This window comes from Podarcis liolepis (genome assembly GCF_965112155.1).
Source record: "Podarcis liolepis genome assembly, chromosome: Z".
NCBI classification, from domain to species: Eukaryota; Metazoa; Chordata; class Lepidosauria; order Squamata; family Lacertidae; genus Podarcis; species Podarcis liolepis.
Window position 1 is genome coordinate 46,569,289 of NC_139570.1, and position 19,048 is coordinate 46,588,336.

The 19,048-nt window shown below is 44.1% G+C and overlaps 1 protein-coding gene across 6 annotated transcripts in view; it reads right to left on the reverse strand.

Moving 5' to 3' along the window:
* The window catches only part of CDK5RAP2 (CDK5 regulatory subunit associated protein 2), a 138,048-nt gene that overhangs the window by 41,330 nt on the left and 77,670 nt on the right, over positions 1 to 19,048 (reverse strand). For 4 of the 6 annotated variants that reach the window (XM_083485684.1, XM_083485681.1, XM_083485683.1 and 1 more), the window contains exons 20-23: positions 15,819 to 16,003; positions 13,044 to 13,494; positions 11,300 to 11,537; positions 561 to 659 (exon numbers count right to left, since the gene is read on the reverse strand). In XM_083485684.1, coding sequence (XP_083341810.1) covers positions 561 to 659; positions 11,300 to 11,537; positions 13,044 to 13,494; positions 15,819 to 16,003 — 973 coding nt within the window. The remainder of the gene's footprint in view (positions 1 to 560; positions 660 to 11,299; positions 11,538 to 13,043; positions 13,495 to 15,818; positions 16,004 to 19,048) is intronic. The other 2 variants (XM_083485685.1, XM_083485682.1) reach the window with 1 other exon arrangement.

The following is a 19,048-nucleotide window of genomic DNA, read 5'->3' on the forward strand; positions in this document are numbered from 1 at the left end:
TTAACGATGGGGAAAATTCCTGGTGGAACATGAACTTTGGAGGACTTTCTAGTGTTGACAAAAGAATATATTGGTACTCCCACAGCAGTCACATGACTGATAAACTATATATAATCTGCACTAATTCCTTTATATTTTGAGGGAATCAAAGGGAGAGGGTAAGCTGGTGTTTAGAAACCTCAAGAATGCAAAAATAAAAAATCAGAATCCATTAATAATTTTTTAAATCACAAGCCAAGATCAGACCAATTCTGTGGCACTGAGTACATAGAGAGTTGTGCACACATTTCATTCATTTTATTAAAACCCATACTCATAAATCCTGGGGACTCTTCCACACTTAAAAGACTGTGGCTGCTATTCCCAGGGGCTGCTATTGTGGGATAATTAAGCAAACAATATTTTAAAGTTACAGACTGTGGTAAAAAGAGCAATTAACTTTAGTAAACAAGCTGTTAGCTGGAATTTATTTGGACAATTAACAAAAATGACCAGCTTGTTTTGCAAGAAAGGTTTGTTGTCCCAATCCCGGCAAAATCACTTGTGTATCCATCTCATACCTTGGCTGCTGCTCAGATCCTTGGCTGTTTCGCCTTTGCTATCACCACTGACCAAGGTGACATCCACTTCAGAGCCATTTACTCTGATCAATGACTCAGCTGGAGAAAACATGGAAATGAAGAGAAAAGTGGTAAGAGAAGAGGGACACATTTAAAGAATGAAACATCTCAGCAATTTAGAAGTTCAAACTGATCTTCACAGGCACGGGAGAGAAATGTGACCTTCCAAAGCCTGCCTGGCACTCAGAAATCTCCCCACACAGACCCCTCACTGGTCCAGCTTTGCATCATGACTGTTTTTGCCTGGCCTTCGACTGTGAGGATGCCTTTTGCTTGCAGGGATAGGAGTATGGAGAGTGGTGTGTGAATGTGTGTTAAACTAGCCTACTGTGCAAAGGTAAAACTTGCATTTGTTTCTCCTCCCACTTGTGCCCCTGCTGTGCCCACCACTGGAAGGGTGGTTCTTGCATGCTATGGAAACAGTGGTCACAGTCATTCAGAGCAAGCAAGGGAATGCAGCCCTTGGGATGAAAAAGAATCCCTACCTCTGATCTAAAGTACACATTCGCAGTGTTTCATCCTATCTGAAGGCATACCTCCTGCATGTCATGTTCCCATTCCTTAAGATCAGCTGCTGGGGTGCTCCTAGGTTAGGTGGGTGATGAACAGGAATTTTCTGATGCTGGCATTTCACCTATACAACAGTCTCTCTGAAAATACTTCTTCGGTAAGGATTCTTATTTTTATGGACACCAAGTTTAAAGGGGTTTTATTTTCCCAAGGATTTAATGACTTATTGTTTTTGTAGCAGCTGTTATCTTATTGTCCAGATCTCTTTTTGCACGTTTGATGGTTCAAGAGTTCTTTTGGATGTTATTACCAATCATTTTCATTGTCTGTAAGCCACCTTGCAGGCTTGGAAGCTGAAAAGAATGTAAGCCTTTTGAGTAAGTAAATAAAGCCACATGGTGTTGGTTCCTGGCTTTTGCTGATCTTCTACCCTACTGGTACTACAGACGCAGGAAGAGAGGCAAAACAGTCTGAGAGCAGACAATTGCCCCATGTTCTTCATCTTATTTTTCTTCATCATCATCTCCTCACATTTTATGTTGAGTGTTGGCATGCCCTATCAGTAGAAGCCCAATCAAGATATTATCAAGTATCTAGTGCCTAAAAAGCAGTGAGAAATTATCCTCACAAGCATTCTCATCAGCCAAATTAACTTGGCTGTGGGCCCTAGTTTCCCCCGTCATGTTTCTGTGTGATCTAAATTGACATTGCAGGTCTGGTCAATCCTCAGCTCCCCTCCTATATGCCACCATTATGTTTCATGGAAGAAAGGCAAGATCAGGAGTAACCTAGTGGGGATAAGTAGTCCAAAGAAAGAGGTGAGGCAATTCACAGCCTGATGATGATGACAAAAGGCAAGTGCCATATGAACCAAAACCAATCTGTAACTGGCTGCTGGTGAGCTCAGCAAGCTGCAGATTCATTATTGCAGAAGAGAATGTCAAAAATAAGTGGCTAGGTCCCAGTAGAGTTGAGGAACCTGTGGCCCTTCACCCATTGTTGGACTCCAGCTGATGAAGGGATCTGGAATCAAACAATATATGGAGTGTGCAATGTTGGCTACCCCAGGGTGAAATGTAAATAACTACAACAATCCAAGTATTTCTGCAGAATCCTCCTGGCTCTCCTCTACGACTTTTAACCCTCAGCTCCTACTACCACTCCTTGCTTCAAAGTTAAGGAGAGGGCATTCTAATCAAATTTGGCAGCATTACACCTGTTTTAACCCTTTAGCTGCATGTTGAGCTGCTCACTGATTGAAGTTCTTAGATCCATCTGTGCAATTTAACCTTCAGTATCACAAGGAGATGGTAGGTGCAAGGCAGAAATGGGTTTGGGGGCAGATAAACTACTGCCTCTTGTTGGCCTGGTAGCAAAAATCCTTATTGGGATTGAACTATAAATGGAATTAAAGGGACGACAAAGTGGTGGTGGTAGTGGATGGGAGGGAGGGGAAATGATCCTTCAGTGGCATGAGGGATCCCTGCAGTAAACCACTGGCATGGGGAGAGGGAACAGCAACTGTCTTGCATGAGGGATCCCTGCAGTAAACCACTGGCATGGGGAGAGGGAACAGCAACTGTCTTGCATGAGGGATCCCTGTCAGCATCGCCCTAGAGAGCCAGTGCACCAACTGGACTCTTGCACCTCAACCCCGACTGGGCTGGGCGAGCTGGGTAGCACCGCCAGAGACCTCCTTCCCGCAGGAAACGGTCACAGTGCTGTGGACTCACAGCTTAGAGCTGAGAGCACCGGATTCACTGTCTCAATACTTCAGTCGTTGCGCAGCAGAGTTTTGCAGAGTCTTGCAGAGTATAAACCACTCGGAGAGCAGCTCTGTAAAATATCTTCCTTTTATTCTATAACTACAACTATGGTACAAAACTATATACAGAGCTAAATGTTCTGAGCATAAAACAATGCTACACTGAGAGTCTGCAGCTGCTCTTAGCAGCAATCTAATCTCTAGGATCTCTAACACTCTCACTCTCTCCGATATACTGACTGACTGACTCTCTCTCTCACACACAGATAAGTTGCTGGGCAGAATAAGTTAATAGGCAGGACACGCCTCCTCTTCTCTGTGGAGAGTCAGCAGAGATCATCAGGAGATGGTCAGGAGATTCTTGGGTATGGGAGGGGTGAAATCTCCTCATCCTCCCCCATTTCATCCGACCATTTCAAGAATCTTTAACATAACTGCAATTTACACACACTCCAAAAGTTGTTCTTTGCTTACAACCTTGGTTAACATATCTGCAGGTATCTCTCTACCAGCATATAACACACTTTTACAATACCATTGAATAAGCAAAAGAATAAGCAGCTTCTAGAAAAATCTTCATACACATTTCTCTTTCTAATGCAAATTGACATCTCTAATTAGGCAGATTTGAACAAACCATTTTCAGAACTCAAATACACGCTTTCCTTCAAATATCAGGTAAGGAAATAAATAAAGCGTTTTGTGCTACTACTCTCAGCACACTTCATGCTAGGTTTAAAAACTCCACCAGAGTTGCTCGTGACCGCAGTCTTTGCAAACTCTTCAGAAAACCTTTTCGGTGGTACACCCTTGGTTGTTCTCTCGGATCTGCGCAAAACTCTCTGATTCTCTTGTTCTGGTGCTTCCTCCTCTTTGGGAGAATGGGGAGCTAAAGTATATGAAGCTGCTAAGTCTGAGTCAGCGTCAGACTCACCTGAGGCTTTTGGGCTCTGATAATCTGTGCCATCATCTGGAACTACATTGGCATCAGGATTATCACCACCAACAACACTTGCCTCCCTCTTAACTTTCTTTGCCCCTTTTGCACTATCATCACAAATGGGATGATACTGAAAAACGCCAACTCTGTCCCATTGTGGATTGTCATCAATACTCCTGGTCAGCCTTATGGTTTTCGTGTCTGTGATCAGAACACGATAAGACCCTTTCTCATATCCTAGGAAAATGCCATGTTCTCCACGCTTGCTCAGTTTGTCACCTTGCGAGGTGCGCACCCAAACCTGCGAACCAAAAATTTTAAAATGCTTTACACATGGCTTTCTTCCGTGAAGCATCTCATATGGGGTGCAATTTACACTAGACTGGTACCTCCTGTTATACACGTGACAGAAAAATGAAAGAGCTTCAGCCCAAAAGGGATTGGGCAGCCCCGAATCATGTAACAGTGTTCTGATTCCTTGCTGCAGGGTTTGGTTTACTCTCTCACATAAACCATTCTGCCAGGGTGATCTGGGCGTGGCGGTCCTATGCTCAATGCCCTGTTCAGAAAGAAAACTCTCAAACTCTTCTGAACAAAACTCTCCACCCCTGTCTGTGAAAAGAAAACGTACATTCTCATTATGTACATTTCTGAGCCATTTACAAAACTGGCGAAACTTGGTAAAGGCTTCAGACTTTTTCTGCAGCACATAGACCCAAACATATTTCGAACAGGAGTCTATCAGAACCATGAAAAACCTTGAATTGCCTCTAGAGAGCGTTAGAGGCCCCACTAAGTCTGCATGAATGACTTCATATGGTTTCTTAGCCTCTCTCCCAGACTCTGTACCTTTGGGAGCTTGCCTTGCCTTACTCTCAGCACAAGAAACACATTTCATGTGGTAGGGACATTCTTTCAACCTCATACCCTGAACCATATCAGGCATTTTTGCCACAGCCTGGAAATTCAGATGAGCATAAATACGGTGATAATAATGAATACATTGGTCATGCAACTTCTCATTCTTATCTACAGACAAATTGCAACACTCTTTCTCAGTTGCTTCTGCAGTGCCTGTACCTGAAACAAAAGGCAATTGGTACAATCCATTTACACATTTTGCATACAAAATGAGCTTGCCATCTCTAAGAATTTCACAGCGAGATTTAGCAAACACCACCTTAAACCCTTGACGATCAAGCTGGGAAACACTCAACAAATTGTCCTGAATATCAGGTGCATACAGGACATTCTTAATAGTTGCATTCAGGCTCTTTAAGAACACAGTTCCCTGAGCCACACTTGTGAGAACTGTCCCATCTGCTTGATGAATTTCTTTCTCTTGCTTCTCAAGTTGAACAAAGAGATTCTTATCTTTGGCCACGTGGTTTGAACAGCCAGAGTCGACCACGAAGAAACTCCGCCCACGTTGACTGGAACAGCGAGAGATCAAGGCCTTTGAAGCAGCAGGTGCTTGGGGATTTCTTCCTCCTCCCCCTCTGCCTCTGAAGTTTCCCTTCTTCTTTGAGGACTTCTTACACTGGAAACTCAAATGGCCTTGTGCTCCACATGAAAAGCACCGCTTCAATTTCAAAGCTTTAACAGCAGCAGTTTCACTTTCACTTTCCCCTGCTGAAGACTCAGGCACATTTTTAAGCACATTTTTAACAGCACAGTTTTCCCGGCTTTCTTTAACAGCCTGTCTGCGATCCCACTCATTCAGAAGCACACTAGACACATAATCTTCTGTTAGCCGGTCAGAAGGCATTGTGGAAATCTGGGCAGCCACTCCATCATAAGACTCATCCAGGCTATTGATCATTAGCATTGCAAATACAGCCTCTGAAATAGCCAGGTCTCGCTGAACAAGGTCTTGTCTGAGACACTTTAATTGAGATAGATGGCTAGGCAAATCACCACCTTTCTCCAACTGCAGCCTGCACAGCTTCTTAAAGAAAATCACACTGGAACCAGCATTTTGTCTCAGATGCATATCTCTCAACTTATGCCAAACAGCTTGTGCAGTCTCTTGACCCTCTAAGTTCACCAGCAAGTGGTCTGAAACACTCAAAATAATTGTCCCTCGGGCTTTCATGTCTGCAGCATGCCACTCAGCCCAATCATCATCATCCTTATCTGGAGGGTCATCTTCTATCGTGTGAAATAGCTTTTCCCTCTGTAAAAGCGCTTTCATCTTTACTTGCCAAACTCCATAAGTTTCAGGCATGAGGAGGGGAAAGGACAGAGCCATCTGGCCAGAATGTGCACAGGCCATGTCTGCTATTACTTAGAGCAAGACACTTCCCTCGTGCAACACAGATAAAGCCTTGACTCCTTCAGCCACTCTCTCTCCCACTCAGTGCGCAATTAACAGGCAAACAGGGATGCTATCTTCTTCCTTGGCAGTCAGCAACATACCTTCATAAATCAAGCAGCAGCAACAGCAACAGCGGCAGCTTGAATACTCTGCTCCAAAACAACTCTGCTTCTGGGCACCACAAATCAGTCCAGCATGCAGCGTCCGTTCCACCGTCCGGCAATCAGCAACAGAAACCTCTGGCGACTGGGACGACTGGGACGCCTGGGATGACTGGAACAACGCCAGGTCAGACGACTGGAACAACGACTGGGCCCATAACCGATGTCAGCATCGCCCTAGAGAGCCAGTGCACCAACTGGACTCTTGCACCTCAACCCCGACTGGGCTGGGCGAGCTGGGTAGCACCGCCAGAGACCTCCTTCCCGCAGGAAACGGTCACAGTGCTGTGGACTCACAGCTTAGAGCTGAGAGCACCGGATTCACTGTCTCAATACTTCAGTCGTTGCGCAGCAGAGTTTTGCAGAGTCTTGCAGAGTATAAACCACTCGGAGAGCAGCTCTGTAAAATATCTTCCTTTTATTCTATAACTACAACTATGGTACAAAACTATATACAGAGCTAAATGTTCTGAGCATAAAACAATGCTACACTGAGAGTCTGCAGCTGCTCTTAGCAGCAATCTAATCTCTAGGATCTCTAACACTCTCACTCTCTCCGATATACTGACTGACTGACTCTCTCTCTCACACACAGATAAGTTGCTGGGCAGAATAAGTTAATAGGCAGGACACGCCTCCTCTTCTCTGTGGAGAGTCAGCAGAGATCATCAGGAGATGGTCAGGAGATTCTTGGGTATGGGAGGGGTGAAATCTCCTCAATCCCTGCAGTAAACCACTGGCATGGGGAGAGGGAACAGCAACTGTCTTGGCATGAGGGATCCCTGCAGTAAACCACTGGCATGGGGAGAGGGAACAGCAACTGTCTTGCATGAGGGATCCCTGCAGTAAACCACTGGCATGGGGAGAGGGAACAGCAACTGTCTTGCATGAGGGATCCCTGCAGTAAACCACTGGCATGGGGAGAGGGAACAGCAACTGTCTTGGCATGAGGGATCCCTGCAGTAAACCACTGGCATGGGGAGAGGGAACAGCAACTGTCTTGGCATGAGGGATCCCTGCAGTAAACCACTGGCATGGGGAGAGGGAACAGCAACTGTCTTGCATGAGGGATCCCTGCAGTAAACCACTGGCATGGGGAGAGGGAACAGCAACTGTCTTGCATGAGGGATCCCTGCAGTAAACCACTGGCATGGGGAGAGGGAACAGCAACTGTCTTGCATGAGGGATCCCTGCAGTAAACCACTGGCATGGGGAGAGGGAACAGCAACTGTCTTGCATGAGGGATCCCTGCAGTAAACCACTGGCATGGGGAGAGGGAACAGCAACTGTCTTGGCATGAGGGATCCCTGCAGTAAACCACTGGCATGGGGAGAGGGAACAGCAACTGTCTTGCATGAGGGATCCCTGCAGTAAACCACTGGCATGGGGAGAGGGAACAGCAACTGTCTTGCATGAGGGATCCCTGCAGTAAACCACTGGCATGGGGAGAGGGAACAGCAACTGTCTTGCATGAGGGATCCCTGCAGTAAACCACTGGCATGGGGAGAGGGAACAGCAACTGTCTTGCATGAGGGATCCCTGCAGTAAACCACTGGCATGGGGAGAGGGAACAGCAACTGTCTTGCATGAGGGATCCCTGCAGTAAACCACTGGCATGGGGAGAGGGAACAGCAACTGTCTTGCATGAGGGATCCCTGCAGTAAACCACTGGCATGGGGAGAGGGAACAGCAACTGTCTTGCATGAGGGATCCCTGCAGTAAACCACTGGCATGGGGAGAGGGAACAGCAACTGTCTTCCAATGTAATCCAGAGTACATCTTTGCAAGGCACAGCTCCATTTCTTCTAGCCGAGTGAGACATTAAATTCTATTCCTCATCCACAATGTTAAAATGATCTACTTTATCTGTCTCCAAGCGAACAAGTGTCTTCATAAAAAAAAAATTACTGTTCTGCAACCATCTTATTTATTATACTTATTCTCTTATGTACCACTTGATCCACAAGGAAAGCACATTCGGGAACCTAGGGTAATGTGCATAATAAATAAGATGTGGGCATTAACATTTTCTCTTCAATGAAACAGACACACACACACACACCACACATTCATGAAATAGTAAGGGAAGTAAGAGAGAACGGAGAATGGGTGTTTCATTCTTACCCCTATGTCATTCTCCCCAATCTAAATGCTCCCAAACCTGCTATCTGACCCACAGAAAAACAGACAGGGAAGCATGGACATCCATGGAAAGGGTCTGTGGCCTCATGGTACAGTATCCTCATGTTCAATCCCAGGCATAACCAGTAGCAGCTGATGGAAAATACCCTTCTATGCCCAAGGGCCTGGAAAGGCAGAGTAGACCAGTGTTTCTAAAGCAGGGGCCATATGGGCCCCTGGAGCCCCACCAGGAAATTCCAAGGAGGGCCCAGGTTACAAAATGTGAAAATGGAGGCCACACTATGAGGCTGGGGGCCACAGAGGGAAGTGAGAAGTGATGGGAGGATCATTATTTTGTTTTTAATGGTTGGTTGGCTGATTGGTTGGCTATCTGCTTGGCTAATTCCAAGTGGGTAAGGGGTGGCCCACCAGGGCATAGAGTTCCTTTTTACTATGTGTGTTTTCTTGGAGCGGTCCTGGTTTGTTTCTGGTGGGAGAAGGCAATCGCTGAGGTTCCCATTTTTACCAGTAGAGCCTGTGATCCAGAAGCCCCAGGTCAAGTAAGTGCTGCAGTGGGGTGGCAATGGCCAGAGCTGCTTGTTGCTGCCGCCAGTGCTGGGCCTGGTGGCAGCCTGGGCCTGACTCTGTAAGGCGGAGAGTGCAATCCACCCCAGCACATAGTGGATCAGGGCCTTTGGATGTTGCTGAGGGGCGCATGGCTCATCAGCATCGTCAGCCCAGCTCTGCAAGGCACAGGGAGAAATCCACCCCAGTGCCTAGCTGCCTAGCGGGTCATCTAGTGCTGCTGACTTGCATCTAGTAAATAACTGTCTACTCAGAAGAAAGCCACACTGAGTTCAGTGGGCCTTATTGTGACAGAAAAGTTTGTTTTCTGAGCAGGATGAGTCATCAAGTGTTTTTCCCCCTGCCAGCAAACAATTAACTAACTAACTAACTAACTAACTAACTAACTAACTAACTAACTAACTACACTGCCTGTGGCCAGAGTTCCAGGGGAGGCAGTTGGAGTGGAGGCAGGAGTGTGTGAGGGGATTCTGTCAGGCGGCTGAGGAGAGCCAAGAACTCCCAGGAGATGCTCTCAGGTTCTCAATCGCAGAAAAGACACAGTTCCACACGTGCCTACAGGAAAAAGGGTCCCCAGAGGGGATACTCTGACAGGAAGGGGCAGTAGTGATTCTGAGGCCAGGGAGGGTTTGGGGGCCTGTAAGGGAAACAGTCCAGTTAAAATCCTAAGTTGCTGAAGTGTGTGTGGAGAAGTCTTATCAATGGAAGATATGTAAAAGAAGGTAACCTTAAGCCTGAAGAGCATACAGCAGGGGTAGGCAACCTAAGGCCCATGGGCCACAAGTGGCCCACGGGGGTCATTTAACCAGCCCACGAGCTGCCCCCGAACCAAGCTGCCTGCTCAGCGAGTCCCCGCAGACTGCGCTAAACTGGAGCAGTGTGGCACAGGGGACTCACTTCTGCGGCGCCAGAAATTGCATCTGCGGTAATCACCAGGGGGGGGGGGCGCTCACATGCAATTCAACCCACAGAGGGATCTCCACTGGAGTGAACCGACCCAGGTGAAGTAAACCTTGCTGACCCCTGGCATACAGCCTATAACTTGAAACAGTATACGTTTCAGTATACGTAAAGCAACAGCACTACGCTGTGAATAACCTCACTGTTCGTTACATTTCTGTGGAAGAAGAACAAAAACTCCTTGTTTACATCTGTTATAATAAAGTTTGTTTGCAACCTGTTTTCCCAAAAGAAAAACCCACTGTCGCTTGTGATTCATTCTCCATTGGGGGAAATCACCTAAGGGAAACTGAGGGCTGGTGCAGCGGTGCCAGGCAGAGAGAGGGCCGTTGTGTTGTCACATCTTACTCCCAGATAAGGGTGTGGGGGGCTATAGTGTTTTATCTAGGAAGCTAGGGCTCCTCTGGATGACAAGCTTTTTGCACCAGGTTAATGAGGAACACTTGCTTTTTAAAATTCTCCCACATATACAGAACTCCTTTAGGATTGTATCTGTAGTGTCAAATAACTGGGGTCAAATAAGTGTTGTTTACTATTTGTAATACATGGAAGATGGATCTTCCTTGGGAGGTTGTCCTTCCTTGGAGGTTTCTAAGTAGAGGTTGGATGGTCATCTGTCATGGATGCTTTAGCTGAATTTCCTACATTGCAGGGGGTTGCACTAGAAAGATGACCCTTGGGGTCCATTCCAGCTCCATGATTCTATGTTTTTCTGCTTCAACAATATTTCATTATCTTGCTATCATTTTATGTAACTATATTTTGCATGAATTATAACAATTATAAATAAAACATGTTCTATTTAAGCAGGAATTTTTTGGGGGGCAGCCTTTTGATAGGGGAGTCAGAACCTCAGATTTCTATTGATTTTTATTTATGGGGGGCTATAATACCCAGCAACTGGCATTCAGAGGCATGCTACCTCCAACAGTGGAGGGAGAGCATAGCCATTGTGACTAGTGGCCCTTGATAATCTTGTTCTCCATGGCTAGTGCTACAAAATGTGTCCTGCACCACACAGGCTAGGGACAACCATCCTCTCCCCCCGCCCCCCTTTCTTCCCGACAAAACAGAAGAAAGCCGAGCTGACCAGTCCCAGGGGTGCCAACTTGTAACATGTAAAATATACAATTTTGATGAGTTGAGGAAGGTGGGTAAAACTGAATGGTGTACACAGCATTTAAACTTGCAGCTTATTGATTGCTGAAGCAATGCTAACCCTGGATATTGCTGTGGAATTCAAATTGGACACAACCACAAAAGGAACGAAATGCCATTGCATGCTTTCTGTATTATTTTCAACTGTACTTGCTTGCTTACCTCCTAGTAATATCCCTTCCTGAGCAGATCTCTCACTCACAACTTCACTTGGCTGCAATTCATCATTACGTGGCTGCATAATTCTTCCCTTCAGATCTTCATCCAAGGCAAAGATGCGATGCTGAAGTTGCATGTCTGGCTTCCAGATGGGGTCCTTTAAGGAGATGCTTTCTAATGACTTGGATAATTTCAGTAAAACAGGCAAACAGGATTTCTTGAATGGCTGGCACGGATCACTCTAAATGACACATAGAAAAATGTGAGTAAGTTGAGAAGGGAAGATAAGTACAAGAAAACAATAGTCACTAAAATCCAGCCTTGAATATTTTGCAAACGAACCTTAACTGAAAGGGCGTAACATTTTACCAAGGGAGGGGTGCAACACACACACTCCTAAGAAACACCCTACTCCTAGTTACAATGTACAATTCAAGAGTAGGTGACCTGTGAACCAGGACACACACACACACACACACACACACACACACACACAATTCAGATTTATGTTGTGAACCACACTAAGATTACCAATATTAAATAATAATATTAGATATTATTGTTTAATAAATAATAATAATTAATAATAAAGATAAGAAGCACTGCCTTCCCTCTGACTTAGTCTTCTGCTCCACTGGAGCAGAAGACTACCACCAGAGCAGGCTGGCCCCTTTTAACTGAAGAGGCATCTCCCAGTGGGGGCAGAGCTGACAAATGGGACACAGCTGCTGCTGCTGCTGCTGCTGCTGTTACTACATAGAGCTCAGTCTTGTTGCTCCTGAAACAACATCACAGCTTTGCCACCTGGTTCTATTAAGCCTAAATCCTGCCCAAAGTCCTCACCTCAAATCATGCAGCTCTACTAGGTTTGTGCTTGCTGTGACTGACTGTGACCAACATTTCAGTGACATGCAAGACCAAGACCAAACCTAGCAATGTCAACCTGTTTCCTAGCATAGCAATGCCTAGTCCCCCTCCCCCTCCTGTACACATTTAAGACAGCTCTTAGAAACCTTTCTATGCCAACAGGTCTATGTAACAGTTTAAAACTTTCTTGAGTAGTCAGTCTTTTTAACAATGATTTTGTACTGTTTGTTTTATGTCTTCTTCCATGCATATTGCTGTACACCACACCCAAAATTCTGAGATGGCAGAATTTTATAAATACTTTTAATAATTTAAAAAAGTAACTAAGGTGCACCACAAGGTGTTTAATGCAAAAGCCTTTTAAGAGAACTCAGATGCAGATGCTGCAGCTTGAGAAAAAGGAGCTCAGCAGTAAACATGCAAACCGTGAGTTCAGGTGCCAGATGTAACACTGCTTTTAAAAACCGGCTGATGTATACAATATGCATAAGCATCTTAAGTATCTTTTGACATCCTAGTCCAGGGGTCGGTAACCTGCGGCCCATGGGCCACAAGCAGCCCACAGGGGTCGTTTAAATGGCCCACGAGCTGCCCCCGAACCGAGCCGCCCGCTCGGCGAGTCCCTGCGCGCTGTGCTAAACCAGCACAATGTGGAGCAGGGACTCACTTCCACAGTGCCAGAAATCGCATCTGCACAGACATGATCTGGCCCACAGAGTGATCTCCGTGGGAGTGAACCGGCTCAGGCGAGGTAAACCTTGCCGACCCCTGCCCCAGTCTTTAGGTAATTCCGCCTCCCAAAACAACACAACCCTATTGGTTGTGGAGAGAACTCTTTCACACTCTAAAAAGGAGCTTTAGCACCTTAAAACAAACTCACTTTGTTCATTTTCCTTGTATGCCGAAGGATCTCTTGCTGTTCACTCTTCACAGAGGCTCTCTCCCGCCAAGGTTCTTCATTTAATCTTGAAGATGCTGCTTTGTATTCAGAGCTTGCTATTTGGCCTTCATGTTTCAGTCCCACGATGTTACCTTCAACAGTCCCTGTTTGAGTAGCTACAGTTTTCACTTTAGCTCTTGATGATCCAATATCCACATTAATCTGTAGCATTGTTTTGGGATCAAGCCCTTCTTCCTCTGTCAAAGTAGATTTGGATTCAACTTGCAGCTTCAGGAATTTATTTGCTTGCCTTTGCTGCTCAAGTTCAGTTCTTAGCTGAATAATCAGTTGCTTAAGATCTTTCTCATCTTTATTCTCTAGATGGCCACTTGAACTGTCTTGCTCGCTTGTGTTCAGATGATCTAACAGGTTATTTGCAATTTGTTCTTCTCTAGTTTTACCCGGGGGGGGGGGGGAGAATAGTAACGATAAGAAAACAATATTTTCTGTGATTTACATTATAAAATCATTAAAAAGAATTCACACATATTTCATAATCTCATTTTGTGTCAGATATATACCACCTGCAGACTATTGCAATTAAGTTGTATATAAATTGATGAAATAAGTAAAATAAATTGTTGAAAGAAAGAAATCTCAGATACGTGACTTGGAGAAATCCAGGTTGAGTTACAAAGAAATACCTTCTCAAAAACACTACTGCTACTCAGAAGTTGAGCAGGACTGAGAAAGAGGGTTTGGCAGTAGAAGTCTCAGGTATAAAATAATCCTAAAGTTACAGTTCTAGCGGCCAAATCAGACACGGCATTAATTGCATTAACGTGATTAATGATCACTTTTGGTTACGTAACTAGGAATAGGAAAGCCTATACAACCTCCCTTGAGATCATGGATGGTGGAGAGGTGGAATTTAACTCTCTCTGACTCTGACATGGTTTCAACTTCTCAGAAGCTACTATTTCAGTTTCAAGGAAAGTGCCCAATCGCACCAAAGGACGGTTCCCTTATAATGCACACACCTACTTTTAATAGATTTTTTATTTATTTCCAGGACAATGATGGGGGAGAAAGGGTTGAACTCCCTGCTTCCTCTTCCCAGTCCCAAGACTGTAGAGTCTGAAAGTTTAAGCCAGGGACTGCCAAACTTTTGGGGCCCATAGCCATATACACTGTAAACCAGAGGAATAAACTACACCAAGTACATGCCACAACCTATTCCATAGGCTACAGTGGAATGCTTGTTTAAAGACTAGTGTAAATTATGGGGTAGGATCAGGGAGGGGACCCTGCAAGCACCAGGGAAGAAATCTGTAAGCGCTGCCTGTGGGTGCCATACTGGCAACCCCTGGAATCCCCACACAGTTAAGCTGTCTTCTATTTTAATACCACAAATCAGTCTGAAAACATGTTGGAAGCATACTCCATCAGAAGCAATAGCCAACTTAGTAAATTTCCAGGCATAGCTCTGTATACTGCTAAAGGCTTATGGATGTCAGCTTAGAAAGCAATTTCACAATCCAATGGGAACTAAATAGAAGGACATTACACTCCAAAACAAATCCTGTCGTTAATTTCAAGCATGTCAATAAAGAGTTGTTTTGTGCCATTTGAAATACAAGCCAGGACTGAAAACAAGAGGCATTTAGAAGGCTGGCAGTTGAAAGAAAGAATGCTGAGCGTGTTTTTAATGCCATTCGTGAGAAGTAAGTTACCCAGCACTATTGCCTTGGCACCAATCAGGCTGAGAGAATTTACAGGAAAACATTAGGATGAATGGTGTATCAGAGTCCTAAAAATGCTGGAAGGGAAATGCTCCATAGCAAATTTTTATGTAAGGTTGAGAAAGGTGGCAATGTTCTAGATTCGTATCTGAAGATCTCTCATCTGCCATTCTACATTGCTTTGGTGACTAATATTAACTTATGCTCTTCAGCTGATGAAGGATGAACAGCAATTAGTATCATTCATTTCAGAAGGAATCTGGCTGCTGAGCATTGGTGACCCCTGGCTTCAAACGAAGTAGCAGCTCTCTCTGAATTTCCCTAATCACATTCATATAATGCACCAATCACTGCCATAAATGCAGTGTGGATCAATGAGGGTCCTATCTAGGGCTAAACCAGTACCATTTATTTGTTGTAACTATTTTGTACTCTGTCTTTCAGAATATAAATAAGGCAGCTTATAAATCAAAATACATTAATGAAATCACTTTCAGCAATATTCAAACATAAATCATAAAGATTGTTTTCACCAGACAGGTGGTCACGGGAAGCAAGTTTTTAGGTCTTCTTTGCCTAGACCCCTCTTTCCTGGAATCCTTCCTATTATTTGCAGGCAGCAAGAATGGGAGTGGGCATTTTGTAACTTTGGGGCAGGAGCATGATTTAACTACTCCCAGCTCTCAATTTTCAAAGCTTTGCAACTCCCAACCATTTGGACAATCTTCTTCTATTTGCCTGGAAGGAACTGTGAGGTCTTTGCTCTGTCATTTTGTATCGTTTATCTGATTCCCTGTATGTTGCCATCTTGCCATGAAGGAAAATGCATCTTGTAACTGATGTCTCTGACTGTGCTTTACATCTCCTAATTACTTAATTGCATGATGGACTAAAACGACTCTGAAGGAGGCTTGCCAATCTCCCAGGTAAATTAGAGAGCTCCGTTATCTAAATTCACTTTTAACACAATTGCTTTCCTCTCTTTTGCAATAGAACAACTGTTAAAAGTGTCGTGTCTAAGCCACCCGCTTACCTAGATCCAAGCAGTGCCACTCCATTTTCATTTAAAAGAGACATGAGCAAACCACTCTCTCGAGCTTCGCCTTTTTCCCCTGTTGTGCTTCTGCCAAAGCATTTGCCATCAGCCAGCTCATGTTCAAACTCAGGCTTATTTAGATTCAGACACTGTATATCCGAATAATCCGAAGGAGTTGCCTGCTAAAAAGAAAAATGCACTTACTTCTTTTCTTAAAAATAATAACTAGAGACAGGTATGTCAGTGTTCTATTACTTTGGGGGCTGTGATCTTTACATAATAAGACTTTATCTTCTTGGAGGGGATTAATCTACATTAGAAAAGACAGTCTCAGTAAAATTATTCCACATACCACTCATTAGTATCAACACTAATGAACACCAATTTGATACTGGTTTTTTCAGGGTGGAAGAAAAAGAAATAAAGAGCTGTCATAGGGGAACTAACAAGGTTTCCTTGAAAGTATCTCTCATGAGAAAGTGAAGGCTCCAATACTTTTCAGAAAAGCTATCCCTCCATTAAAGTAATCTTAGGTTGATTAATGCTCCATGTTTTAGTCAATGAATGAACTAATTCTGCATAAATTTGAATATGACCAAATAATAATCGATCTAGCATTTTAAAAAATACTTTGTTTTCCTATGTAATATGCAGGTCGCATCTTAGAAGAGGCATCTCCCAATTTTCCCACATAGGATGGAATACTTCATTTAATTTTATATGTGACTGTAATTAAAATAGTTGTTTATTACAGTTGCTACTGATGTTGCTATGACTACCATTACCACTGCTATTATTAAATCTGTTGCACAATTAATCCAGGAGGGGCACCTTTTAAAGTCAATCAGTACATTTAAAAAAAATCAAATAAATGAGAGGATTAATTCACTAAAGGAACACAGCCTTACTTTTTAGTCATTTTTCCTGGGTGGTTCTGGGAGCTTGCTCATTTCAAGTGCAATTTGTTTAGGGTATTTTTACCCTACAAATGGTGAAGGTTTTACTATCCAGCCCCTTAGATGCAGCCACGTGCATTAAGATATTTCTTAAGGCAAAATTACAATTAGCCCTCATTAAAAATAAAGCCTACATTTTATTTTATTGTTTGTTTGTTTGTTTGTTTGTTTGTTACAGAAGTAGTTACTAAAAGCCAACTCAATTTTTTTAAAAAAATCATGGTAGTGTACAATAAAATTATTAAAACATAAGATCATAAAACCGTAAAACACATAGCAAAAGTGAATCTAATTCTCTAAATTCTCTAAAAACACCTGGTACCTTATTCTCTTAAAACACCTGGCAAAACATTTTTTCAGCAGATGACAAAATAACAAAATTATAGGTGCCTATCTGATTTCAATAGGAAAAGTGTTCCAAAGTACTGCTGTCACTATGCTAAAAGGCTTAGTTCATGTGCGAACTTCACTAACAAGACAGTAGGAGGGGCTCTTCAGAAGACTGCAGTGATATGGCCTGGGCAGAAGGGACAATGCCACCAGGTCCTAGGCTATTTATGGCTTTATACACTAACAGTGTAACCCTTGAACTTGGCTTGGGAACATGCTGACATCCAGTGCAGAGCTTTCAGTACCAGTGCAACTTGCGGATTCAGAGCTGCTCTTGCCAAACCCAGATGAAGGAAAGTTATTAGGCTACATACAATGCAAGCCCTACTCAGAGTATACCCACTTAAATTCATGGATATTACTAGCTCAGGTAATTGATTCTACTGGGTCTATCCTGAATAAAATGTAGTTGGATAAAAAGGTAAAGGTACCCCTGCCCGTACGGGCCAGTCATGTCCGACTCTAGGGTTGCGCGCTCATCTTGCTCAAGAGGCCGGGAGCCAGCGCTGTCCGGAGACACTTCCGGGTCACGTGGCCAGCGTGACTAAGCGGCATCTGGAGAGCCAGCACCAGCGCCGCACACGGAAATGCCGTTTACCTTCCCGCTATAAAGCGGTACCTATTTATCTACTTGCACTTAGGGGTGCTTTCAAACTGCTAGGTGGGCAGGAGCTGGGACCGAAAGACGGGAGCTCACCCTGCCGCGGGGATTCGAACTGCCGACCTTGCAATCAGCAAGTCCTAGGTTTTACCCACAGCGCCACCCGCTGTGTGTAAAATAGTAAAATGGATAGTAAAATAGATACAACCCATTATTTATTAACAGCACTGCATGTGCTGCGCCACTTACAATAGTAAACCATTAAAATGCAATTATGAAACCATAAAAATAAGAACATATAGTGCCCTATTAAAAAAAATTCCAAGAGCTGAGAAGCAGAACAATTCCAGACTCTTGAGTAATAGCAACAACATTTTAACCCAATTTTAAATGGTTATTAAAAAAAATTTGAAAAATGTCCAAATTATCTTCACCACTACAAAGTCACTTTTCTGCACTCCACAGCTGGGCTGCTATCACCAAAAGGTGGTGAGCCACCAGTCATACCTCACTAGGCAGGGGCTCCGAGAGGGTCCAATTAATTATGCAAGACAAGAAGTATTTGTTCCTCCAGGTAACCTGGCACACTGCCTGCTTCACCACACTTGTTGATATGATTGTTGGAGGCTGTGCTGCTCATAACTCTGACACCTCTTCCATTTAGTAAGAAAGCCTGCAGCAGAAGATCTAAGGTTCAGCCCTCAGCATCTCCAAATACGGCTAGAAATGACTTGTGTCCGTGGACAGCTGAGCAGCCGTCAGTCGACCAGATATGCCAGTGTTCTGATTTGGTACAAGGCAACTTCTTACAGTCCTATGACTTAAGCCCTGTGAACCATTTTGACATTTGGGCATAGCTGCCCACTTGTCAGTCACCTGATTTAACCATGAAGCCATGTGATGTGTTTTCTGTTAACTGCAGTCTTTGAAATCAATCAGCTGACCATTTGCACTTGCAACGCCCTGTTCCTTTGCCTGCACAGCTTCAAACCACACTGGTAAAGGAGGTGTTGCACATGCCATTGGATCAGCTGATCAGGAGTGTCTGAAAAGGCTGCTTTCAGGAGGGAGCCCTGTCTTTACTTTCCCCAAACCTGATGTCATACATTAAGTTGGGTGTAGAGCAGGTGAGTGTGGCTTCGGAGGAAATTGTATCATGGATCAAATTCTAATTAGGTCCACGGTGCAGGGGTTTCCCAACAATGACTTAAGCAAAGATGGCCAGGACTAAACTAATGCAGTGTTACCAACTTATGGACACTGTAAGCAGGAGGGCAGTG